The sequence below is a fragment of the Hypanus sabinus genome, chromosome 4 (assembly GCF_030144855.1).
Source record: "Hypanus sabinus isolate sHypSab1 chromosome 4, sHypSab1.hap1, whole genome shotgun sequence".
Taxonomy (NCBI): domain Eukaryota; kingdom Metazoa; phylum Chordata; class Chondrichthyes; order Myliobatiformes; family Dasyatidae; genus Hypanus; species Hypanus sabinus.
Window position 1 is genome coordinate 68,958,268 of NC_082709.1, and position 27,272 is coordinate 68,985,539.

Here is a 27,272-nt window from a genome sequence, read left to right on the forward strand (position 1 = left end):
ACAGGATACATTAGGGGAAATTGAAAGAATTAGGAATGAAATTAATAGTTTGGCTATGCAAGAAATCAGGAAAAATTTAATGTTTCTGAAACAGAGACTTTATGAAAGTGGATCAAAATCTATGAAAATACTGGCATGGAAACTGAAAAAAAAAGATAGCAGAAAATACAATTCATAGAATTAGGGACCAAATAACAAAAATGATAAAAAAAATAAGCTAAGTGAAATTCAAGAACCTTTTGAAGTGTTTTACAAAACTCTATATTCCAAAGTTCCAGGGGGAGCATAACCCAAATTGACACCTTCTTGAATTCTCTAGAATTGTCCACTCTATCACTCTATCGAAGATCAAAATAGAACAATAACGGCTGACATAACTGAAGTTGAATTAAAAGCTACAATTAGTATGCTTAAATTAAGCAAGTCACCAGGATCAGATGGGTATATGGCAGAGTGGTACAAAGAATTTAAAAATGAGTTAATTCCTCTTTTACTCCCCACACTGAACTGGGCTCTAAAAAAGACACCAATGCCACCCAGTTGGAAGGAAGCGATAATCTCAGCTATACTGAATGAAGGCAAGGATAAAATGGAATGCGGGTCATTTAGACCAATATCTGTTCTTAATGTAGATTATAGATTATTTACCTCCATCATGGCCAAATGATTAGTGGAGTTTCTACCCATACTGATATGTACTGATCAGACAGGTTTTATATGACAACACCAGACAATATATGAAGGACACTTCACATTATGGATCATATACAAAAAAAAATTAAAGCAATAGTGATATGCGTGAATGCTGAAAAGGCATTTGATTCGGTTAATTGGAATTTTCTTTACAGAGTTTTACATAGATTTGATTTCCAAGACACAATTATTAAAACTATACAGACACTATATGACAACCCGACTACAAGGATTAAAATCAATGGATACTTATCAAATAGTCTTACTCTAGAAAGGGGCACGAGACAGGATTGTGCATGGTCACCGCTACTCTGCCCATTATATCTGGAACCATTAGCTCAATACGTCAGACAAAATGAAGATATCAGGGGAATTACTATTGAAGGGACAGAGCATAAATTGGCTTGTTATGCGGATGACATTTTGATCTATCAAGGGCAACCAACATACTCTTTACCTAAATTGATGCAATCCCTTGAACAATATGGTCAATTATCAGGATACAAGATCAACATAGATAAAACCCAATTACTTTCATATTACTATAGCCCACCAAGAGAAATTGAAAGTAAATATGCCTGGGCATGGCACACAGAGTCTTTTGAATATTTGGGCATCATTAGGCCAAAAGATTTGGCAAAATTATCAGAATGTAATTATCAGCCTTTATATAAAAAAATTAAGGAAGATATGGCAAGATGGAACCTGATTCCTTTCTTCAGTCTCAGTTCAAGGATTGAGTCTAGTAAAATGAATATACTACCCAGACTGTCTCTTTCAGACCCTACCAATAGAGATTAATCAAAATCAATTCAATGAGTGGAACAAGATGTTATCAAGGTATGTTTGGCAAGGTAAAAGGCCTAGAGTTCATCTCAAAACTTTGCAATTAGCAAAGGAAAAGGGGGGATTGGGCCTACCTTCTCTTAGAGATTATTATTTTGCAGCACTGTTGAGAGCTGTGATATGTTGGGGAAACACATCATATGACGCTCAATGGAAAAGCATTGAGGAGTGGGTACTTCCCATTTCTATACAAGCAATTTTGGCTGATAACAACCTGCAAAGGTAACCCATGGGTGAAATTGACTCTTAAAATATGGAAAGCTACTATAAAAGAATATAATCTAGAGGGAGATATTGCAATTCTTAAATGGTGTGCATATGACTGATTTTACACCAAATAAATTGGATGCTAGATTTAAGGACTGAACAGCTAAAGGAATAACAGTTCTTTGCAACATAATGAAAGAAGGGCCACTGTTCAGTTTTGAAATGCTTAAAGAGAAATACTTATTAGAAAAACAAGATTTTTATCAATATTTACAGATGCAACTATATGTTAATAAGATGCTTAAAAATGTAACCAAGGCAAGTACATGCTTGATAGAGCTATTTAGAAAAGCATATAATTCAGATAACGGTAGTAGAATCATTTCAAGGATGTATAAGGGGTTGTCAAATCTTAGAACACATTCGACTTCATACATTAAAACAAAATGTGAGAAGGAAGGAGGGATAATTATATCTGAGGAAGAATGGACAATAATATGGAGGTATCAATGGAAGTGTAACAGTTCATTGAAATGGAGGGAGTTTAGATGGGAAAACTTGATATTTTATTACACCCTGTCAGAAATCCCATTATGTAGTAACCTCACTGTTTGCTGGAGAAATTGTGGAAATCAAAATGCAAATCATTATCATATTTTTTGGGACAGCCCTGTTATCAAAAACTATTGGAGAGGGATACACAATGCCCTACAAGACATCTTTAAATGTGAAATACCCTGAGAGAGTAAGACCATATATTTTGGATATATACCTCAAGAATGGTTGAAAAGAGATAAATATTTAATAAATATACTGTTGGTGGCTGGTAAAAAGACTCTTACTAAGAAATGGTTATCACAGGAGAGCCCAACTTTAAATGCATGGATGGAAGTTACAATGGACATTTACAAAATGGACAAGATAACAGCATCTGTTAATTATAAGCTGGAACAATTTGATTCATACTGGGAAAAATGGTTTAACTACATAATGCCTCATAGGCCTGATTTTATTCTCACAAATCAATGAATCTGTTGTAAAAAAAAATCACTCCCTACTTGTACATAGTTTTTTCCTTCTGCTTGTTTTTTCTTTCCACTCTTTTCTATAAGTGTATACCTCAGATAAATACTTTGTGGAGATTTGTGATATATATGATTATACGATATGTATGTACAATGTCTGAAATATACCTTATGGAAATGTTTGATGATGAACTTCAATAAAAAAATAAATTACAAAAAAATACAAATATGTGAGAGAATAGGACCAATCAAGTGTGACAGTGAAAAAGTATGTATGGAACCAGAGGAGACAGCTGAGGTACTTAATGAATACTTTGCTTCGGTATTCACTACGGCGAAGGATTATGGCAATTGTAAGGATGATTTACAGCAGATTGAAAAGCTTGAGCATATAGACATTAAGAGAAAGGATGTGCTGGACCTTTTGGAAAACATCAAGTTGGATAAGGCTCTTGGACAGGATGACTGTGGGAGGTGAGGGAGGAGACTGCTGAGCCTCTGGCAATGATCTTTGCATCTTCAATGACACAGTGGAGGTTCCGGAGAATTGGAGGGCTGCAGATGTTCCCTTATTCAAGAAAGGGAGTAGAGATAGCCCAGGAAATTATCGACCTTATGGAAAAGGTCCTGAGAGGCAGGATTTATGAAGATTTGGAGAGAATTAACATGATTTGGGATAGTCAGCATGGCTTTGTCAAAGGCAAATCATGCCTTACGAGCCTGATTGAATTTCTTGAGAATGTGACTAAACATGTTGATGAAGGTAGAGCAGTAGATGTAGTGTATATGGATTTCAGCAAGGCATTTAATGAGGTACCCCATGCAAGGAGCACCTCACTGCAGGAAGGATAGGGAAACTACAGAAAGGGTGCAGAGGAAATTTATAAGGATGTTGGCTGGACTGGGTAGCATGCCTTACAAGAATAAGGTTGACTGAACTTGGCCTTTTCTCCTTGGAGAGATGGAGGACAAGAGGAGACCTGATAGAGGTGTATAAGATGATGAGAGGCTTTGATCTTGTGGATAGTCAGAGGCTTTTTCTCAAGGCTGAAATGGCTAACATGAGAGGGCACTGTTTTAAGGTGCTTGGAAGTAGGTATGGAGGAAATGTCAGGGGTAAGAAGTAAGAGGCAGATACGATAGGGTCTCTTAAGAGACTCCTGGATAGGTACATGGAGTTTAGAAAAATACAGGGCTACGAGTAACCCTAGGTAATTTCTAAAGTAAGTACATGTTCTGCACAGACTCGTGGGCCGAAAGGCCTGCATTGTGCTGTAGTTTTTTCTATATTTCTATATTTAAAATTGTGCTTATTACATGTCAAATTACTACTACAACAACAAATTGTCTATTCTGATATCTGAATATATGAATTTAAGAATATCATTACTGATTCTTTGCAATTAAAATATATTGCAATTTACACAATAGATTTCAAAGTCTTATAAAAATTATTCCTATAATGCCAAACCAGTTAAACTCCTGCTGTAAATTTTTCTTTTACATGCACATTATGCTTGTCTTTTAATGCTGCTCTCTGGTTATCACATAACCTTAATGTGAAAAAAACAAACATGTAAAATCTCATAAGATTATACATCTTGCATTTTAAGTGATCAGTTTCTTCTTCTGAGATTTAAGAGATGGAAAATATTGAAAGAAGGCATCAAGGTCAATTTGTTATATCAATTCAACTGCCATCAGAGAGAAAATATCCAGATGCATCTGATGCACTTTTGTTCTCATTAATCTTCTTCTATTCTATCATTTCCTCCACAATTTGTCACTGGTATGTTCCGGACAAATTTAAGAATAATGCACTGTGTTGACTGAAGAGTACTTTGTTTTAAAACCAGCATTTGATTTTTTTCAGATTTGCCTAGCATAAGAAATCTAAATTGAGTTCCTAAGAAAAGTTCTATTTCTTGTTATTGGGATAGAATGGAGGAAATTCAGCTGCACATTTCAGAATGGCAATGACGTTCATCAAATTGAGTATAGCCTGTCATTCTTAACGCTCAAAGGCCTGACAGATGAGATGGAGCTGCTGCAGAGATTCAACAAATGACACAATGTCAAAATTCTAATACAATTCAGTTACATCTAAAACAGCTTGAAACATATGAACCAGTCACCTGACACCCAAATGGATGCTGTTTCCCTTCAGAGCAAATTGAAACATGTGCAAACTGCCTCAATAACACAACAAGACAATATTTTTCAGCTGTTTAAAATGACCAGTTTGCTTTTACAGAACGATGACATTGACCTGAATGTCAACCTTTGATTACTGAAAAGACTTGAATTATGTGTTGATGATACTCTCCAAATCAGTTCCAGGATTTTAAAAACAGTTCTATAAACACATGCATGGTAATTTTATGAAAATAATTTGACTAATAATTTTACACAGAGAATGGTGTGTGCATGGAACACCCTGCCAGGGTGGAGGTACAAGTACATCACCTTTATGCATCCTTACCTTATCAATAAGTCTTTTATGCGGCACCTTATCAAATGCCTTCTGGAAATCCAAGTAAATAACATCCATCTGTTCCCCTCTATCCACTACCCTCATTATATCTTCAAAGAACTCCAGTAAGTTTATCAAACAGGACCTGCCTTTACTGAATCCATGCTGTGTCTACCTGATGGATCCATTTCTTTCCAGCTGTTTTGCTATTGGTTCTTTAAGGATAGCTTCAAGCATTTTCCCATCTACTCCCCCAACTCTTCAGACTATGTCCCCTAGTTCTACTCTCACTTACCATTTAAGAAACTCTTAGATAAGCACTTGGATGATAGAAAAACTGAGAGCTATATAGGAGGGAAGGGACAGATTGATCTGAAAGTAGGTTAGAAGGCTGGCACAACATTGTGAGCTGAAAGGCCTGTACTATGTTCATATTCAAAAATGAAAGAAGTCTGAGTGACAAACCTGAGATTTTACTTGACTGAAACCAAAATATTTTGCATTTTCTAAAAGTAATTAACCAGTTGCCCTAAAGGGAAGCAGTGTTCAGCTGGGTATCATATGACTCATTCATATCTGTTGACAAGTCTTTTAGAACTTGCTGAATTATATTGTAGATTTGACTTCTATTGAACCTGTGCAGCCGTTCTATCTTATCTGTCAGGCTTCTGAGTGTCAAGATTGACAGGCTACACTTAATGCACAAAACCTGTTTTCAGTGATTTGTGGCCACTGACAGAGGAATAAAATGAGAGCAGAAATACAAAAATGCAATCCCACAGCTATCGTTAATACTGTTAACACCCTGAATAAATTTAAAGCACAAGACATGTAGCAACTTAGTTACTTCAGATGTAATTGAAGAACATTTTATTGCCTCAGCATATTGCCTTTGTAATATGGTTCTCCATAGCTATTAGAAGTGTCCAAATCTAAGTTATTTTTTATTTCAATTACATAATCATCAAACTTTGCACCCATATAATTTTCTAATGTTTCAAGATTTAGAAGTCATTCTATAGTTTTCTTCAAATTAACACAGGATGTGTGTTGTGTTTTAGACTGATACTCAGCACTAGAAATGGCTTCATACCTTCATCTGTTGATTGAAGCCTGAAGGCATGCCCTTCAAAGTAGATAGTGAGCTAACATAAGGAATAAACCTCCTTCATTTTGCTTTCATGTTCCTACTGTGGAAGTTGTAATTCCCGATGACAATGCTAGTAGCAGTCAAATCTGCATCAGCAGAAATGTACACTACTAAAACATCGTGCAGCACATTGCTCATACAAACTTCACTATCAAATCAGGGAATCAACCCCGGTTCAGTGAGACTACCAACAACATCAACAGACATGCCTAAAAACAAAGTGTTAACCTACTGAAGCTGCAGCAACAGCATGCAAAAGTCAGAGCCATATATCACAACCACCAGATAAAATAAAATTTCTGTTTCAAGCAACCATTATTAAAGGTGGACAATAAAACAGAAAACAAGATGAAGGAGCTCCAAAAGCTTTCCACAAGTATGCAAGAGCTTTAAACAATGCAAAAGCATTTATGGTCATCTTCAAACAATTATACTGCATGGATGGTCCATCTTGGATCCCCCTGGACATCCCCACCATTACAGAGTTTGGACTTCAGCAAATTTTATTCACTCCAGTTGATATCAAGAAATAGTTGAGAGTATTATGCAATGAAGGCTGTGTATTGGACAATATCCTATCTGTAGCACTTTGAGGAACTACATGCACAAACTATCTGTATTTTTAGCCAGGCTCTTCCAGTTCAATTACAGCACTGGTACCTACCAGTCCACATGTTCAAAAGACACGGAAAAACCACAATTTGGATAATAAAAATTTGAAATTGATAAAAAGCATCACCAGCAGTGCTATCAAACAGAACATACTCATTGATCACAAACAAGACAAAATCTGCAGATGCTGGAAATTCAAGCAACACACAAAATACTGGAGGAATTTAGCAGGTCAGGCAGCATCCATGTATCTGAACTCTCTGCTTTCTATTAGTTAACCAATCCTCTATCCATGCTAATACATCAGCCCCAACTCTATGCATCCTTACTTTATCGATAAGTCTTTTATGTGGCACCTTATCAAATGCCTTCTGGAAATCCAAGTAAATAATGTCCATCTGTTCCCCTCTATCCATTGCGCTCATTATATCCTCAAAGAACTCCAGTAAGTTTAGCAAACAGGACCTGACTTTCCTGAATCCATACTGTGTCTGCCTGATGGATCCATTTCTTTACAGATGCCTTGCTATTTCTTCTTTAATGACAGCTTTAAGCATTTTCACAACTACAGATGTTAAACTAACTGGCCTATATTTATCTGCCTTTTGCTACATCATTTTCTGAACAGTGGTGTGACATTTGCTGTCTTCCAATCTGACAGGACTTACCCAGAGTCCAGAGGATTTTGGTGAATTATCACCAGAGCTTCTACTACAATTTCTGCCATTTCTTTCAGTACGCTGGGATGCAATCCATCAAGACCAGGGGACTTATTTATCTTCAGGCTGACAAATTTGCTCAGTAGTGATAGCTATTGTATCAAGGTCCTCACCTCCCATCACATCCATAGCATCTTTCTTTGGCATGTTAGATGCATCTTCCACCATGAAGACTGACACAAGAAGGTCATTCAAAGCCTTGGCCATTTCCTCATTACCCAATTCCCCTTCTCATCCTCCAAGGGACCTACATTCACTTTAGCTACTCTTTTCAGCTTTATATAATTATAAAAACATGTACTATACATTTTTATAATTTGTACTAATTTATTTTCATAATCTAGCTTCCCTTTCTTTGTTGTATCAGGGCTGAAGAAATAGTAGGTTGGGAGGAGAGAGGGAGGCTCTCGCTGAACTCCCATTGGAGAGAAGATCTGAACTTCTTCGGTGTAAGCAGAGAGAGAGGCTCTCTCTGAACTCCTGATGAAGGGTTTCGGCCCGAAACATTGTCACTACCTCCTCCCATAGATGCTGTCTGGCCTGCTGAGTTCTGCCAGCATTTTGTGTTTTTATCCCTTTCTTTATTGCTTGCTTAGTGGTACTTTGTTGTTTTTTTAAGGTTTTCCCAGTCTTCCAGTTTCCCATGACTCTTGGTGACTCTGCATGCACGAGCTTTTAGTTTGATGTCTTCTGTTATTTTCTTAGTTATCCAAGGCTGGTTCTCCCACCCTTACTGTCCTTGCTTTTAACTGGAATATACTTGTGTTAAGCATAGTGAAAAATCTCTTTGAAAGACCTCCACTGTTCCTTAACTGTCCCAGCATATAGCCTGTGTTTCCAATCTACACTAACCAATTATCCCTTATCCCATCGTTGTTCAGACATAACACACTGGTCTTAGATTGAACTTCTGCACCCTCCATTTGTATGAGAAATTCAATCATACTGTGATCACTCTTCCCAAGAGGATCCCTAATTACAAGACCACTAATTTCACCTGTCTCATTGCACAGGACCAGATCCAAGATAGTATGTTCCCTTGTAGGTTCAGTAATATGCTGCTCAAGAAAGCCATCAAGGATGAATTCTGTGAAGTCCTCCTCAAGACCACCTCGACCAACTTGATTCACCCAATCTTTGTGCAAGTTAAACTCCCCCACGATAACTGCTGTTCTATTCTGACATGCCTCAGATATTTCTCTGTTTATTGCCTGTGCCACTGTAATGTTATTATTCAGTGTCCGATAGACAACTCTCACCAGTGATTTTTCCCCTTTGCTATTCCTAATTTCTACCCAGATAGATTCAATATCCTGTTCCTTAGATCTTATATCATCTCTCACTATCACCCTGATCCCATTCTCAATTAATAGTACTACCCCACCTCCCTTACCTTCTTGCCTATCCTTCTGTATTACCTGATATCCTTGGATATTTAATTCCTAATCTTCTCCATCCTGCACTCATGTCTCTGTAATGGCCACTAAATCATACCTCTTTGTACTGATTTCTGCCTGAAGTTCACTGAACTTGATTTGAATACTACAGGCCTTACACTCATTGTGCTTTTAAAATCTTGTAATCTTTTACACTTATGCACTTGACTTTTCGTCATTCCACTCATACTTTACTCTTTCTTACCTTTTGCTTTTTCTTTATCTTTATCCACACTTTTCTTTTTGACTTTACCCATATCTCTCCAATCTGTTGACCCATCCTCTTACTATTTAGTTTAAAGCCCTATCCACAGAACTAGTTATGTGATTCGTTAGGATCCAGGTCCCATCACAGTTCAGGTGGAGCCCATACCACTGGTATAGTTCCCTCCTTCCCCAATACTGGAGCCTATTTCCCATGAATTTAAACCCACTTCTCCCACACTAATCCTTGAGCCATGCTCAACTCTCGAACCTTCATGACCCTATGCCAATTTGCGTGTGGCTCAGGTAGTAATCCAAAGATTACTACCTTTTTGGTTCTGCTTTTTAATTTAGTCTTTATCTGCTCAAATTCCCTCAGCAGAACTTCTTTCCTCATTCTACCTATGTTGTTGGTACCCACATGGGTCACAACAACTGAAACTTTCCCCTCCCACTGCAAATTCCTTTGCAGGTCAGATAAGATGTCCTGAACCCAGGCACACAGCCTTTGGGATGCTCCATCCTCATGACAGAGAACTCTTAGTCTATTCCACTGACTATACTATCCCAAATTACCACTACATTTCTCATCTTTCCCCTTCTCTTGAATGGCTCCCTGAACTTCAGTGCCGGAGTTCGGCTGCTCATCCTTCCTGTAGACCCCACTCTCATCCATACAGGGAGCAAGAACTTCAGACTTGTTAGAGAACCCCAAGGACTGAGGATCCTCCAGCACTGCTTCTTGGATCCCACTACCCACCTCACTCACAGTCACACACTCTTGTCCCTGACCACAGACTGAATTTGAGGCAGCTCATCTAATGGGTGTGGTTACCTCCTGAAACAGATAATCCAGGTAACTCTCCCCCTCCCTGATGTGCCGCCGTGTTTGAAGCTCAGATTCCAGATCATCAACTTTGAGCCTGAGTTCCTTGAGCAGCCAGCACTTGCTGCAGATGTGGTCACCATATCATGCACCATATCATGCAGCTATAGCACATCACCTGATCCTGCATTATCTGTATTTTATTTAAATAGCTGTAATTGTGACTTTTTATTCAACCACTACAAAAGCCTTATCTGCTACTTACCTGTGCCTCCTCACCAAAGCTTCAAGTTCACACTCCTACACTGGTCCACAATGGCTGCTTTGCTTTGATCCTGCTTTATTTTTATTTGCTCCTGCTGATGAATTGGAAATCGATTGGCCCACTGCTAATGTGCTGATCCCCACACAATGCCCCTTTTTCAAACTCTTCGCCCCGATCTGTACAAAGCTCCCCCTCTCTTTGAATCAATTGTTCTGCCACTAATGCGCTGAGCCCCGCAAAATGCTCCTCTTTTAAACTCCTCTCTTAAACTCCTCTCCCTGACGTATGTGAAACCTTTTATCCCTCTTCGACTCGATTGGTCTGCTACTAATGCACTGAGCCCCGCAAAATGCTCGTCTTCTTAACTCTTCTCCCCAACCTGTGTGAAGCTCTCGCTCTCTCTCTCTCTCTCTCTCTCTGAATTGATTGATGAATAAAGACATCAACTTTTGATATTCAATGGCATTATCATCATCAAAGCTCCAATTATCAGCCTCCTCAGGGTCACCTTTGACCAAGTACTCCAGACTAGTCACATAAGTACCATGAATACAAGAGCAGCCAGCGACTTGGTAAGTATCTCGTGACAAGTGTCTTTTTCTTGACATCTCAAAGCCTAAATTAGGAGTGTGACAGAATGCTTTTCACTTACTAGGCTGAGTCCAGGACTTCACCATCCAGTAAAGAATGACCAGCTTGATAAGTAGCTTATCAGTGACAGAAGAAGTTCTTCAGAAGATGCAGCAACAAGATAGCGTAGTAGTTAGCATAATGCTGTTCCTGAGCCAGAGCTCATGATCAAGATTTGATTCCCACTGCTGACAGTAAGAAATTTGTACATTATCCCTATGACTGCATTGGTTTCTTCTGAGTCCCTGCTTCCTCCCACATTCTGAAGATGTACGGTTAGTTTTAGTGAGTTGTGGGTGCGCTATGTTGGCATTGAAAATTGTGGCGACATTTGCAGGCTAGCCAGCATGAACCTCACCAATTTAACTTGATGCAAATGACACATTTCACTGTGATTCAGTGTTTTGATGTACATTTGTCAAATAACGTTGAACTGTAAGATGCTGGAAACCTTGAGCAGCACACACAAACTGCAGGAGGAACTCAGCAAGTCAACCAGCATCTATGGAGGGAATCGGACAGTCAATGCTTTGACCCTTCAGTGCTATTATGTGTACATAATAAAGGACTTCAGTTCCCAATGGGCAATGTGAGGAGTTCACCTAGAACTGGAAGCTACAATGGTGACTGGGTTGTAAGCACACAGGGTTGCATAGCAGTTCAGTAATAAAATGTCCTAACATAAACCCATGGCAAGTTTGTCTTTATTCAGAACAAACATAAAATGGTGTCAGAAGATGGCATGAGGCATAAGCACAGAGAGTGAATGAACGCTGTGCGCAACTGAGGAGACTGTGTGAGTACAAAAGGTGCCAGCAGCAAGTGAGGTTGGACGCTAGTTACGATGGAGAGATAGCTAACGAGGTGAGATATTACATTGTTCCTGAGCAACACATGCAAAATTCTGGAGGAACTTAGCAGACCAGGCAGCATCTATGGTAAAGAGTATAGTCAAAGTTTCGGGCCAAGTTCCTTCACCAGGCCTGAAATGTCAACTATGCTCTTTTTCATAGATGCTGCCTGACCTGCTGAGTTCCTGTAACATTTTGTGTGTGTTGCTTGGATTTCCAGCATCTGCAAATTTTCTCTCAATGTTGTTCCTGAAGTTCAGTGGTCACTGGATTCACTGAGAGAGATTCAGGTGAGAGGTTGAGAGTCTCCATCATGGATAAGCTAAGTCCTCCCACACCCATGCAGTTTACCAGCAATCTAACTGACAGTGATCCAATATATATATATATTTAGCTGCTAGTGGAGCAGGAGGGACTCATGAAAAATTGAAAGCATCTATTTCTCTGCATGTAATGAGTAAAGATATTTTGGACATCATAACAGCTTTCAAATTGATGAGGCAGCTTTTATGTTGGACACTTTGATGACACAATTTGAGGAGTATTTTGTCACAAGTAAAAGTATCACATTTGAGAGATACAAGTTATTTTCCTGTAACTAGAAACAAGTTGTTAGCTTCGAGCAATAAATAGCTGAACTTTACACACTGAGTAAGTCCTGTGAATTCGGAGATTTGACAAACTCACCAGTTAGAGACAGAATAGTTTGTGGAATTCCAGATAATGGACTCCAAGACAGAATGCTGCATGAAAAAAATTGACACTGGAAAAGGCTGTGGATGTGCAGGATATGTTTGTTTTTCTTTCAACGGGGAAGATGAGTTATTATGTGCACATAATAAAGAACTTCAGTTCCCAGTGGGCAATACAAGGGGTGCACCTGGAATTTATTACACACACACAGGTTCGAGTACCAGTTCAGTAACAAAATGTTCTAATGTAAACCCATGCCAACTTTGTCTTTATTAAGAAAACACACCTTCATTTGGACTCATCAACTCTCAGCACAAAACCTTGACTGTTCATTTCCCTTCATAGATCCTGCCTGAACTACTTGACAACTCCAACAGCAGCCCCCAGACCCATTACTTTCAGCAGGCAGACAGACAAAGTTTCAGATGCATGCAAACAGCACCATCTCCAGGATTTCCTAATAGTCAACGATTACACTGACCTGAAAATTTATTTCATCATTGCTGTAAATCCTGCAATACCATCCCAAATATCACTATAGGAATAACTTCAGCAGACATCTACAGAGGTTAAAGGCAGCAGCTCATCATCATCTTCACAAGGTCTATTTAGGGATGGACAATAAATGCTGGCTTTTCCAGGGGTACTTGATTCATGCCCCTCCCCCCACACACTCAAAAATACAGCATAGAAAAGTCAGTTGATCCATCTGTGATAAATCTGGTCTCAAGTTTGTGATCACTTACAACCATCTGGCTTATTGCAGTTCTGCTATTTTTAAATTTCTGCCCCATCAGAACAATAAACTCTTCATAAGTACGTGATGACAGCTAGCAAGGATCACCTTTGCCTTTGTATCCAAATTTAGCCACATAATCTTCAAAAAACAATTTAACTGAACAATGGATAATTGGTGCAATATGCTTCAACTTATATCTCCAGTGGTAATATTCTGATTGACGTTACAGGCTGCCATTTTGTATCTTGTAATTTGTTTTTGTATACTGCTTTTGTACATGCACATAGGTTTTCAAGGTTTTTCTTGTGTTCCAGTTGGGATCAATGTTCAAAACTGCAGAAATAATATCAAAAATATCTTTCCAATATTTCTCCAAAAATGAACAAGATCAAAACATATGAGTTAAAGACACAATTTCAGATTGACATCTATCACAAATAGGACTGATATGAGAGTAAAAATGAGCTAATTTATCCTTGGACATATGGGCCCTATATACGACCTTAAATTGTATTAATGAATGTTTGGCACATAACGATGATGTATTAACTAATTGAAGAATTCTATCCCAATTCTCACTAGAAATAATAAGGCTAAGCTCTCTTTCCCAATCCTTTTTAGTCTTATAAAGAGGCTCTGAACGTATCTTCATAATTATATTATAAAGTTTTGAAATAAGCCCTTTTTGAAAAGGGTACAAACATGTCTTTCTTAGGTACAATAAAATAGTGTTTATTACTCGCTACACAGAAAATCGGGAAATCAAGGAGGATAAAGAGGAACACGAACCTCTGACTAGGGGACTAGGGACTTGGATCGCCGCGGACCTGGGACTTGGAAACTGGGAACTGGGATCGCCGCAGCCATGATTTGGACAGTGGGAACATGGACAGCCGCAGCCATGACTTGGACCCTGGGGTCTGGGACCGCCACGGCCCTTGGACTTGGAGACTGGGATCCATGGATTGCCGCAGCCGGGAACGTGGAACCTGGATCGCCGCTGCCAGAAACATGGACACCAAAACACAGGACAGGAACATTGAGCCAGGACTCCTCCTTCAGATCAGGCATTGAGCTGGGACTCTTCTTCAAGGGGACAGACACGGACAATGGGCATGAACATTGAGACAGGACTCCGCCTTCCACTCAGGCACCGAGCCAGGGCTCTTCGAGGGGTAGACACAGACAATGGGCATGAACATTGAGACAGGACTCCGCCTTCCACTCAGGCACCGAGCCAGGGCTCTTCGAGGGGTAGACACAGACAATGGGCATGAACGTCGAGCCAGGACTCCGCCTTCCACTCAGGCACCGAGCCAGGGCTCTTCGAGGGGTAGACACGGACAATGGGCATGAACATTGAGCCAGGACTCCGCCTTCCACTCAGGCACCGAGCCAGGGCTCTTCGAGGGGTAGACACGGACAATGGGCATGAACATTGAGACAGGACTCCGCCTTCCACTCAGGCACCGAGCCAGGGCTCTTCGAGGGGTAGACACAGACAATGGGCATGAACGTCGAGCCAGGACTCCGCCTTCCACTCAGGCACCGAGCCAGGGCTCTTCGAGGGGTAGACACGGACAATGGGCATGAACATTGAGCCAGGACTCCGCCTTCCACTCAGGCACCGAGCCAGGGCTCTTCGAGGGGTAGACACGGACAATGGGCATGAACATTGAGACAGGACTCCGCCTTCCACTCAGGCACCGAGCCAGGGCTCTTCGAGGGGTAGACACAGACAATGGGCATGAACGTCGAGCCAGGACTCCGCCTTCCACTCAGGCACCGAGCCAGGGCTCTTCGAGGGGTAGACACGGACAATGGGCATGAACATTGAGCCAGGACTCCGCCTTCCACTCAGGCACCGAGCCAGGGCTCTTCGAGGGGTAAACACAGACAATGGGCATGAACATTGAGCCAGGACTCCGCCTTCCACTTAGGCACCGAGCCGGGACTCTTCGAGGGGTAAACACAGACAATGGGCATGAACATTGAGCCAGGACTCCGCCTTCCACTCAGGCACCGAGCCGGGACTCTTCGAGGGGTAGACACAGACAATGGGCATGAGCATTGAGCCAGGACTCCGCCTTCCACTCAGGCACCGAGCCGGGACTCTTCGAGGGGTAGACACAGACACTGGGCATGAGCATTGAGCCAGGACTCCGCCTTCCACTCAGGCACCGAGCCGGGACTCTTCGAGGGGTAGACACGGACAATGGGCATGAACATTGAGCCAGGACTCCGCCTTCCACTCAGGCACCGAGCCGGGACTCTTCGAGGGGTAGACACGGACAATGGGCATGAACATTGAGCCAGGACTCCGCCTTCCACTCAGGCACCGAGCCGGGACTCTTCGAGGGGTAGACACAGACAATGGGCATGAACGTCGAGCCAGGACTCCGCCTTCAGCTCAGGCACCGAGCCGGGACTCTTCAAGGGGTAGACACAGACAATGGGCATGAACGATGAGTCAGGACTCTGCCTTCAACTCACCCGTGGCAGACTGACCTTGCCCAGACTCACTCTGGCGAAGGAAGGCGAATTGCTGGTACTCCGATGCGGGCTGGATCACTCTGGCTTGTCGTAGTGACAGCGACTTGCAAAGGCTTCTGAACACTTTCTCCCTGAACAGCTCAAGCCAGGGGCTTATAAGCTGCCGGTTCGGGTCGAGAGTAGATCATCTTAATTGCCAAGCTCAAGGGACACGTGAAACGGAATTAGACTGGAACAAAGAGTCAATGGTCTGGATCATAATGCAACCTAACTAAATTTAAAGGGGAACCGATCTGGACCATGACACTGAGTTGTCCAGCAGTCCACTTTGGGAGTGATGCTGTGCCATGCTTGGTGCAGGTGCAGATGTAAGTCAAGTGGAACTGCTATCTCATTTTCAGGTCCCATCAAGGGTTAATACAAGAAATAATATTGCTTTAATGCTAGGCCAATATGATCTTCCTCCTTCAACCCCAGATCTCTATCAAGGCATGGGTGCACACCAGGTATATTCATAGAGTATAAAACATAAAACAGTACAATACTGGACAGGCTATTCAAGTTTAAGTTTCAACGATACACATGTATACAGCCACATGAAATAGGATTCCTCCAGGGCCAATGTGCAAAACACAGCACCAATCGTCAGGCACAGCACATAACACATATAATTACTACAGCAGAAAAACATACAGTCACAAAAAATATAGCCCAGGTCTCTGAGTGATATGGCATAAAATTGATGGTACAAATTGATGGTATCTATATTCTTGTCCAAGTCATTCATATATATATATCACAAATGATAGAAGACTGAGCACATGTCTCTGTGGAAAACTCCTGATCAAAGACATCCAGCCTGAATAACATCCTTTTACCACTATTCTCTGTCTTCTATGGCAAGCCAATTCTGAATCATCTCATGCACCTTAATCTTCTGGACCTTCCTACCATGAGGGACATTGTCAAGTGCCTTACTAAGATCCATGTAGACAAGATGGACAGCATATGGGTTTGTTGCTATAAAGCAGTGGGGCATTGTACTGGTATACACAATAGATCAACACACAAGGGCTGAAGGAAATCAACAGCTCATGCAGCATCAATGGAGGGCAATGCATAGCAAATGTTTGAGGTCAAGACCTTGCATCTGGACTGGAAGACAGAAGAGAGATAGACAGTATACAAAGGTGGAGGAAAGAGCTGGAGCAAGAACTGGCAGGTGATAGGTGACAGACGGATGGGTAGGGGGAGAATAGGAATGACATCAGAAGCTGAGAGGTAATAGATTGAAGTGACAAAGGGTTGAAGATGATGAAATCTGAGAGGAGTGAAAGGTGGAACATTGAATAAACGGAAGGGGTGGACAGGGGAATTAGTGGGAGGAGCATGTGGGTGATGGGCAGATATAAAATGAGAGGGAGCGGAAGAAATGTGGTGACAGGTGCCTGGTTGAATAAGAGGGGAGAGAAAAAAATAGTGTAATGAAGTGGCAACAAGTAGGAAAGCGAGGAAGGTGTAGGGCAGCATGGAGACGATGATAAAGTAACAAGGAAGCAGAGTGCAGGAGTGAGTCACAGTGGGTAAGCACCACGGGAATGGACAGTGAACAGCAAGGAGGCAGTGAGTAGGATAGCAAAAGGGCATTGAAGGAACTGCAAAAGAACAGTAGAGCACTGAGCGAAGGAGTAAGAAGGCAATGAATGGAGCAGTGAGGATATGGCAGTAAGGAATGGAGAACTACAATAAGGCAGTAAAGAATGGCAGGTACAAAAGGGTCTCTTAAGAGCCTCTTAGATAGGTACATGGAGCTTAGAAAAATAAAGGGCTATGTGCTAGGAAATTCTAGGCAGTCTCTAAAGTAGGTTGAATGGTTGGCACAACATTGTGGGCTGAATGTTCTGTAAATTTCTAGGTAACTACTGTTATGTACCCGTGACATGTGACAGTGGTACCCTTGTCACGTTACTGGGATTGAAGCTATACTGGACTTGAGGTAATGGTCTTGTGATGGTGGAGTGACGTCATTTTCCCGCCAGTAGAGGTCATGTGACAGGTTTTTTTAACAGGGTATAAAAGGAGGACCCCTCCTTGTGAGGAGCGGCAGTTCGTGGCTGGATTTGCCATGTTGACTTCATGCCACTGCGTGATTTAATGTTATGATGCAGTTTAGTTGAAAGATGAAGTTTTATCTAATGCCTAAAGTTTAAAAGGGCATTGCCAGCAGTTTCTTTATAACACTGCTAGTTGAGAATCAGTGGAGAGTGAAGATCGAAGTTTGGGAGTTAAAAGATTGAGGAGAATCGATTTCGATGGTGAAACAGGTTCGACCTTCTTTGATCCTCATTCGGAAGGAATTCGTTGGCTGTTCTCATGTTAATCCCTGTGAAATAGCAGAAAGGATTGGGAACAGTTCTGTAAAGGAAAGGTCAGTGCCTTTCAGCCGTTTCATTACGTAAAATTCTTCGTGGGAAAAGTTCAATTTGGGAACCGAAACAACACGACGTGAAAGAGGATTTAAATCGTCTTAAAAAGTCTCTCCCTTAAATGGACTGTGAGCATTTTGAACTTTTGCAATACTACTTTTTAAGAATTGTTTTTGCAACATCGCTTTAAGAACTGTTTAAGCTTCATTGCTTTAAGAACTGTTTAAGCTGCCGCACAGCAGCTGATTTCCGGTTATGTGAGTGGTTTGTTTACTTTTGGGGGGTTTGTTTTCAGTGTTTAATAAATGTGTTATTGTTATGAAAACCCCTGCCTCACTCATATATTTCTCGTTGCTTGAATCTGTAACACTACGAATCATTTTGGTGAATAATCATTGATTCCAGAAGTGAGATCAAAGATGCAGGAGGGATGAGGGTTAATTACTTATGTAAAATGTTCAAAACAACTTCCCTATGATTTTAGATGAAAGTTATCAGAGCAGACAAAATAATGTGACTAGGATAGCAAAAGGAAGGAAGGTATGGAATTGGTCTTCACCTCTGTCTTGCAGAATAAAATTAAAGCATATGTTCTTCAGAAAGTCTGATGGTTGCATTGAGAAGTAGTGAACTGAACTAAAGTACAATATCAGAAGAATTGATGACGGGGTAAGAGAGAAATGAAATGAAAAAAGAAAATGACATCAAAACTTATACTGTAAAAAGTTAAGTAAATGAAAAGCCTAGAAATCAAGAATGAAATGCCAAGAGACATTCTATATGATGGTTTCCCTGTTCCTCATGTTCTGCATACCATTGTTCTCACGCACGCACTCTCTATCTCACTGCACACAACTTAAAATTTGAGAACAGATAAACTGAATCTAGAAGAACTTCCCAAATACTATAAACATTGAGACCAATGCATTGTCAAAATGGTTGTTGTGATGTGTCTAATGTGGTAGTGTGCAGTGGGTAGTGCTTGTCACTTTCACTTCCAGCTTCCAATGCTGGCTAGCCATCCTGCAATAAAGGAGAATTGAATGTGCAAGTCTCCCCCTGCCAGTATATAGTCTCTTCAAAAGCAAGCCTCGTGTAGTGCCTCCTTTCTGAGCTCCTATCGGACTCAGCCTAAACTACAGAGGATGGGGAGGAGTCTGGTCCCTACACACGTAGCACGAAGGCCCACCAGTGGGTAGATAAACTCCAGTGATCATGAACCAGAGTCCCAGTTATGGGTAAGTAACCCCATTGTGGGTAGCCTCAGGAGAGACAAGGGATACGGAACAGCAATTCCAAACTGGAGCTCCTAAGGCAGCTGGATGTCATTGAACATTCTTCCATCAGCTCCTGAAGCCAAGCTGCTGCCAAATACATTGCTTCATTAGCTTTCCTTTGGACTACACAGGTGAGGCCGAGAGGAGGATTTTGACGACTGGACATTTCAGGATCTCCATGCTTCTGCCCAGTCTGCTAGTGGTGATCATCTTCACCCATTGTCCTTCGGGACAGATGGATGCCAACCAAGACCAATGTAAGACTGATTGTAGAAGAGTCTGAAATAACTCTTCTGCAAGAAGGACTTATACCTAGGTAGCTTGTTATTGTATTCCCCAATAACAGTGCATATTTTGGTTTGGATGAAGTTTTCAACCAATTAAATTACTCAGGCTTGTTAGCACAAAAAATTCCAGTTACTTTGATAGCTTCAAATCATTCAAGAATGATTTCCTAGCAAATTATCAATGTTTGTAGGCCTGCAATGTTGAGTAATAATAATTCAGTTTAGCAAGTAGCCAAACTTGCATAGAATTTTAAACAAAACAGGCACATTGGCCCAAGAAATCTATGCTGCTTCAACTCCTCCAAATGTATTTCATTTTCTCTATCGACATATCCTTTTGGTTCTTTTTCCCTCACATACTTACGTATTATCCTTTAAATGCATTTTTTGCTTTTTACCTCAACTATTCCATTTGGTAGTGAGTTTCACTTTATTACTATTTTGATTCAAGAATTATTATTCTTTAATACCCCAATGGATTTATTGCTGACTGTTATATATATGGCCCCTAGTTTAAGTTAAATTAATTTTACATGGATTGAATATAATTTAAGACTATAATCTGCTCAGGGAGCCTATTTGTATATAATGTATCTGCTCAGATATTAGTATCAGTGAGACAGACTACATTGTGAAAGAAATCTGTGACATACAGAATGCATTAGGACTGACTATATTGGCCTTAGATGTGCCAATCACATTGATTTAGCTTGGTTCTCACATTAGATCAGTGAGGCATGCATTTTGTATCTCTGTTCCGAACAGTATTTTTCTATTATGTTCAAAACATTAAAAAGATCCTTACAGCTACAAAACTCAATTTACATTTCATTTGTTCCTGTGAGAACTGGATTATAAATGTTTAAAACGTTTGCAAATTTATTATTTTCTCCAGATGAAGTGCATACATTGAATGCCATATTTGAATTTTTTGAGAGTTTCCAAATAAAATTTGGGAGGTGTTAGCATGAGAACTTTATTGAGATGGTCTGTATCTCTTTCACTTTGCACTTAAAACTGGTCCTTTGCAATGAGACAGGTAAAATTAGTGCTCATGTAATTAGGGATCCACTTGGAAAGAGTGATCACAGTATGAATGAATTCCTCATACAAATGGAAGGTGAAATAGTTCGACTGAAAACTAGTGTATTATGCCAAAACAATGGAGACTGCAATGGGATGAGGGAGGATTTGGCTAGTGTACACTGGGAACACAGGCTATATGGAGAGACAATTGAGGAACAATGGAAGACTTTCAAAGAGATTTTTCACTGTGCTCAAAAAAAAATATTCCAATTAAAAGCAAGAACAGTAAGGATGATGAGAGCCAGCCTTGGATAGATAAGAAAATAAAGGAAGGCACCAAACTAAAAGCTCATGCTTACAAAATTGCCAAGAGTAGTGGGAAACTGGAAGATTGGGAAAAACTTAAAAAACAACGAAGTACCACTAAGCAAGCAATAAAGAAAGGGGAGCTAGATTATGAAAAGAAACTAGCACAAAAAATAAAAAACATATAGTACATGTTTTTATAATTATATAAAGCTGAATAGAGTAGCTAAAGTGAATATAGGTCCCTTGAGGAAGAGAAGGGGAATTGGGTAATGAGGAAATGGCCAAGGCTTTGAATGACCTTTTTGTGTCAGTCTTCATGGTGGAAGATGCATCTAACATGCCAAAGAGAGATGCTATGGATGTGATGGGAGGTGAGGACCTCGATACAATAGCTATCACTAAAGAGGTAGTGCTGAGCAAACTTGTCAGCCTGAAGATAGATAAGTCCCCTGGTCCTGATGGATTGCATCCCAGGGTACTGAAAGAAATGGCAGAAATTGTAGTAGAAGCTTTGGTAATAATTTACGAAAATCCTTTGGACTCTGGGTAAGTCCTGTCAGATTGGAAGACAGCAAATGTCACACCACTGTTCAGAAAATGATGTAGCAAAGGCAGGTAAACGTAGGCCAGTTAGTTTAACATCTGTAGTTGTGAAAATACTTAAAGCTGTCATTAAAGAAGAAATAGTGAGGCATCTGTAAAGAAATGGATCCATCAGGCAGACACAGTATGGATTCAGGAAAGTCAGGTCCTGTTTGCTAAACTTACTGTAGTTCTTTGAGGATATAATGAGCGCAATGGATAGAGGGGAACAGATGGATGTTATTTACTTGGACTTCCAAAGGCATTTGATAAGGTGCCACATAAAAGGCTTATCGACAAAGTAAGGATGCATAGAGTTGCTGGGTAGGAGGTACTTTCTTGCAACCATCAGGTTCTTGAACCAATCTGCACAATCCTAATTTTACCTCAGCAACACTATGGATCATTTCTGGAGCGTGGGACTGGAAATGATTTGGATTGAGGCAGATCAGGGCCTGGTATCAAGAAGCAAGGTTCACTGCAGCTGACTGTGAATAGCGGATTGCAACAGTCAGTGGCAGGGGTCTTAAATCAGCATGGTTTTAGGAAAAGAAAATTGGGTTAGACTAATCTATTGGAGAACATTTAATGGGTAAAAAGTGTATGAAGTGTACTTAGATTTTCAGGTTCAAGTTAGGAATTTGATCAACAAGTTTGAAGCAGATTGAATCAGAGAAAATATACTAGTGTGGGCTGAGAAATGCTTCAAAGAGTCAAAAAGCAAAGAATGAGAACAAATGAGCCTTCTCAGGTTGGCAGGTTGTGACTAGTGATCTCTGTACTTGGGCATCAGCTATTCCAGATTTACATTAAAATTTGGCTGTGTTAAATTATTGCTGGGAAATCTCTTGAATATTTATTATGAATTTGAATATTCATATAAAATCAGTGCTGAAACACATATCATGTGCACTGTAACAATTGCTATGGGTTGCAGTTTCAATTCTTTTCCAATATCAGTGCAGATTAAGAGTTAACTTCTAATCCTTCTGAAACACCTAAAAATTCCATTCCATAATAAAACAGAGGAGCAAGATGTAATTTTATATGACAGCAATAACTTCTTAGTACAATCAAATTCTTCTGATATATAACTCTTTACTCACAAAATAAAAATTAGATGGGCAATCTAATCCTGAAGTAATGAATCCTTAAAATTGTCTGAAAGTCAGGAGCTTCATTAGAGCATTGATTCCATAAGAGCAAATGTTATAAACACTCACATTTATTATAACCATATTCATTATGTTTTTGTTTTGCTTTGAAAACATTTAGCTATTTCTTATTTAGGTTAAGTTATGTTAACAGTGATGTATACAGCAAGAGCTATTTTGAAAAGTCATTGAATGAAAATTTAGAACTGAACATCAACAAAATTAACAGTTAATACCTGAAAAATATGCTACAGCAAATATTGCAAAAAAATTCCTGACCTGTTTATATCCCAGATTCGAATAGTGTTATCCATGGAACAAGATGCCACGAAGTCACCACAGGTGTGCCAGGAGCATCCCCAAACAGCATGAAGGTGTCCTGTAAATGTGAGTATACACTCAGCTTTTGCAAAATCCCATATCTTCATTGTCTTGTCTCCACTGGAAGTAGCAAGCATATTACCACTGCAGAGAAATGAAACAATGGTAAGCAATTTAACACAATATTTCGCTGAAATTACAGCAATTAACTTCAACACAATATTTATCTTTAAGTTTGTCTTCTGCATATACTGTACTGGTACTTAATATAAAAAAGTTGGACTATGCATTTCAAATAGTGAAAGCAGACATTTATAGAATTATGAGAGGCCTAGATAACTTATATAGCTGGAATCTTTCCTCAGGGTAGAAATGTTGACCATATTGTATATGTTGAAAATATTGAAATGATGAGGGCATAGTTTTAAGGTGAGAGGGCGAAAGGAGGAAAGTTTAAAGTAAATATGTAGGGCAAGTTTTTCTTTACACAGTGGAACGCACTGGTAGAGAGAGAAGAGATAATAATGACATTGAAGAGCCTTTTAGATGGGTAGAAGAATATGCAGATAATAGAGGGATATGGATCCTGTGTGAGCAGAAGATATGTAGTTGGATTCAGTATTGTATTGAGCAAAGACATGGCCACATCTTCTGTTCCTATGCTGTAATGTTCTGTCTTCTATTTACTCTGGAATGATTTAACCATGAAATTAATTTCATTTTCTTAGAGATCAAACATTTTAAATTGCTTCACAGAAAGACAGAAATTACCAAGAAAATGCAGTCTCAGGTTCAATCTTATTTGTCTTCAACAATGCTTGTATCATATGTATGGTGATAGAGCTGATAGAATTGTTACCAAATGAACAACTCAACTACATCCACCATCATGAAGTGCTTCAAGAGGCTGGACATGGAATGTGTTAACTCCAGACTCCTAAACAACTTTGACCCTCTGAAATTTGTCTACCGCCAAAGCTGGTCTTCAACAGACACCTGCACTCATCTTTGAAACATCTGAACATTAAAGACACCTACATTAGACTACAGCTCTATTTACTACAGCCCTGCCTTCAGTAGTATAACTCCAAGCAATCTCATCTTCAAACTCCTATGCCTAGGACTCAACACTTCCCTTTGCAACTAGATCTGCTACTTCCTTAACCAAGAAACCTTAATCAGTAAGAAGAGGGGCAACATGTCTGTCACGATTGTCCTCAACACCAATACCCTATTTGCCTGCATCCTCAGCTCCCTGCTCTACTCCCTGTTCACTCATGACTGTATGGCCAGATTCTTCTCTAATTCCATTCTTTGTATGACTCATTGACTCATATGCACAAATAAATGTAAATGAGGAAAGCTCAGAAAGAATTATATATCAAATTGCCACATGCTATGAAACTGTCATCAAAATATTTCCAGTCAATATTTCTATCTCCTCCCGAACCCCAGTTCCCAGCCTTCTCCTTGTAACCCTTGATGCCATGCCTGATCAAGAACCTATCAATCTATGCCTTAAATATACCCAACAAGAAGAGCCAAAAGGCCTGTTTCTGTGCTGTAATGTTCTATAGTTCTAACAATCTGACCTCCACATTAGCAAGAATGAAACATATAAATATATCACTAGACTTCAATCTTTCCAGACTGACATAGTCAGATATAGACTGATAAACAAAGGAACTGACGTTACTGCATCAACTGTTGAAGAAGGATAAACCTAGAGGTTAGGAAAGCAACTAAACAAGGATTTTGACCTCTGCAGAAGTAGACCTAATGGTCAGATCACCTGGTATGTTAGCAGATTGTTTGCACACACTTGAGACCTTCAATTATGAGTCAGGATAGTTGTAAGTCACATTCTAGACAATACTCATTAAAGGTACATAAACTTTACATCAACCACACAGACAAAAGGTGAGATAAACAATGCTCAGATACAAAAGAAGGCAATGTAATTAGATTTGGAATCATAAAGTTGCAGCCATTCTTAGTAGGTATGCCATTCATGCTAGTCACTGACCACAAACCTTTGCTGCCAGTCTTTGACTCTGGTCTGTATTTCTACCAATGGCAATTTCAAGAAGACTGAAGTACGTCATCCTCCTGTCCCAATGTGCATCTAGCCAAACACTGATTTTCCAATAATTATGGTGGAGAATGTGAAATAAGTGCATAAGCATTCAAAGCAAGTATAGCTTCATAAACTGAAATGATACAAACATATGGTTGTTTGGGAGATTATGGTCCTAAGAATTACTTTATGGGAGTAAGGAGAGATTCTAAAAGGTTCATGTAGATGACTTCCAGTATTCTTAATGCAAGATATTCAGCTATGCAGTGGGGAACATTATGAGTTTGAATTTATTCACGAAATGAGTCCTACAATTGTAAAAAGTTGACATAGTGAAGATAATCAGAAGATGAAACCTTTAATGAATCTGTAGATGGATGGTATATCAACAGCATTTATTGAAGCTCCAGGATTAACATCATTACAGTTATGTAAGTCAAAGAGAATTTGAAAACCAGTTAATGAGAGAACATAGTAAAGTTGTAAATAGTTTTGAATTAATTTCACTATTTCCTTTCTTTTAAAGAAATACTGCAGTACATGTACACATGTAACATAACTGCCTGACTGTCAGGAACGCGGCTGGATGGACCCAAACGCAGGACGCAGACACTGAAGTACTAGGGGGAGGACAGGATGGGGATGCCATGGCATTTAAGGGTAGAGCTGGGGTTCAGGTCGATAGAGTGTCAGGCAGGCAGAGCGGAGCAGGCTCCCAGAGTTTGAGTTCAGGCAGGCAGGTCCCCGGGGTTCAGGAAGGCAGACAGACAGGTCTAGGTGGCTAGATAGGCTGGCGGAGAGCCCTCCCTGGGCACATATGGCCTGGGTAGGGCCGCCTCCCAGGCGGAAACACCGGAGGCCTGGGCACAATGCAGACCCCTAGGCGGGTGCAGGGCACAATCCCAGGGTTCGGGTGGAAAAGGAGGACGGGGCAGAACCCCCGAATGGACAGCGGCAGACCAGCCGGGCTTGCCCGACGGAGGCAAGGGATAGGAACAGGTAGAACCACTGCCGGGCAGCAGCAGGTCGGCCAGACCTGCCCGACGGAGGCAAGGGGTTGGAACGAGCATAGGTCCAGGGTGACCAACACAACAGTCATGGTAACAGGAAGATCGGGAAAGGCCAGCAGACAGCGCGACCGCGCGAACAACGCAAATGAGCGGAGAAGCAGGACCAGCGCATGGGAAGAAGGGTGGAGGAGAGAACCAACCTAGCAGTACTGGTACGGGGCAGAGAAGGATGATGAGGAGTAGATCTGAGCCTGGGCAGGATAACAGAATGCAGAGAAGAGTTCGGAGCTGGCGGAGAACAGGAAACAGAACTAAATGACCACCTGCCTGGTCCCAGTCCCAAGGCCCCTTATAAGCACCTGCAGCTCAATGAGTCACAGGTGTGCCTCCTTGAGCCAGGAGGGTCCTAACTAGATCATGGGTGACGGGAGGGACAACTGCAGGACCCGGAGTCCGGAGCCCTCGGACCGGATCGAGACCCGGAACACGGATTCCGGACCGGACTGGACCCTGACACTTGACTTTCTTGATGATGTGTGTATTCTTGTGCAGCCTGAGAAGTAGCTGGAATAGATCAGAGTTTTCTATGTTTGCTGCTCATTATTCAATAGATTGTGGATGCCAATGAGGAACCCACAGGACTATACATATTACCATAGTACAATTTGCTCAGTTAGGAATTCAGAAATTATTTCCAGTGACACAAAATTTAATTTTAATGTTTTTGTAGTCACTGTATATCCTTCAATAAATGTGTATAAAGCACTGGGGCAGACAATTAACAATTACCTTTCATAATGATTGATCAGCATGTTGCTAACCAGATGAGAGCTGGTGATCTCCAAAATTCCCAATAGGCAGTTTTTCAGAGTGGCCAAGTGGGAAAAAAAGTCAGGAACTCAAGAACTCCCACTGTGCTATCTGTGCACAGTCTGAGCACA

General features: G+C 40.6%; 1 protein-coding gene across 3 annotated transcripts in view; it reads right to left on the reverse strand.

Moving 5' to 3' along the window:
* The window catches only part of LOC132392864 (sperm-associated antigen 16 protein), a 777,809-nt gene that overhangs the window by 359,067 nt on the left and 391,470 nt on the right, over positions 1 to 27,272 (reverse strand). For all 3 annotated transcript variants that reach the window (XM_059967355.1, XM_059967357.1, XM_059967356.1), the window contains exon 12: positions 23,203 to 23,388. In XM_059967355.1, the coding sequence (XP_059823338.1) occupies positions 23,203 to 23,388 (186 nt within the window). The remainder of the gene's footprint in view (positions 1 to 23,202; positions 23,389 to 27,272) is intronic.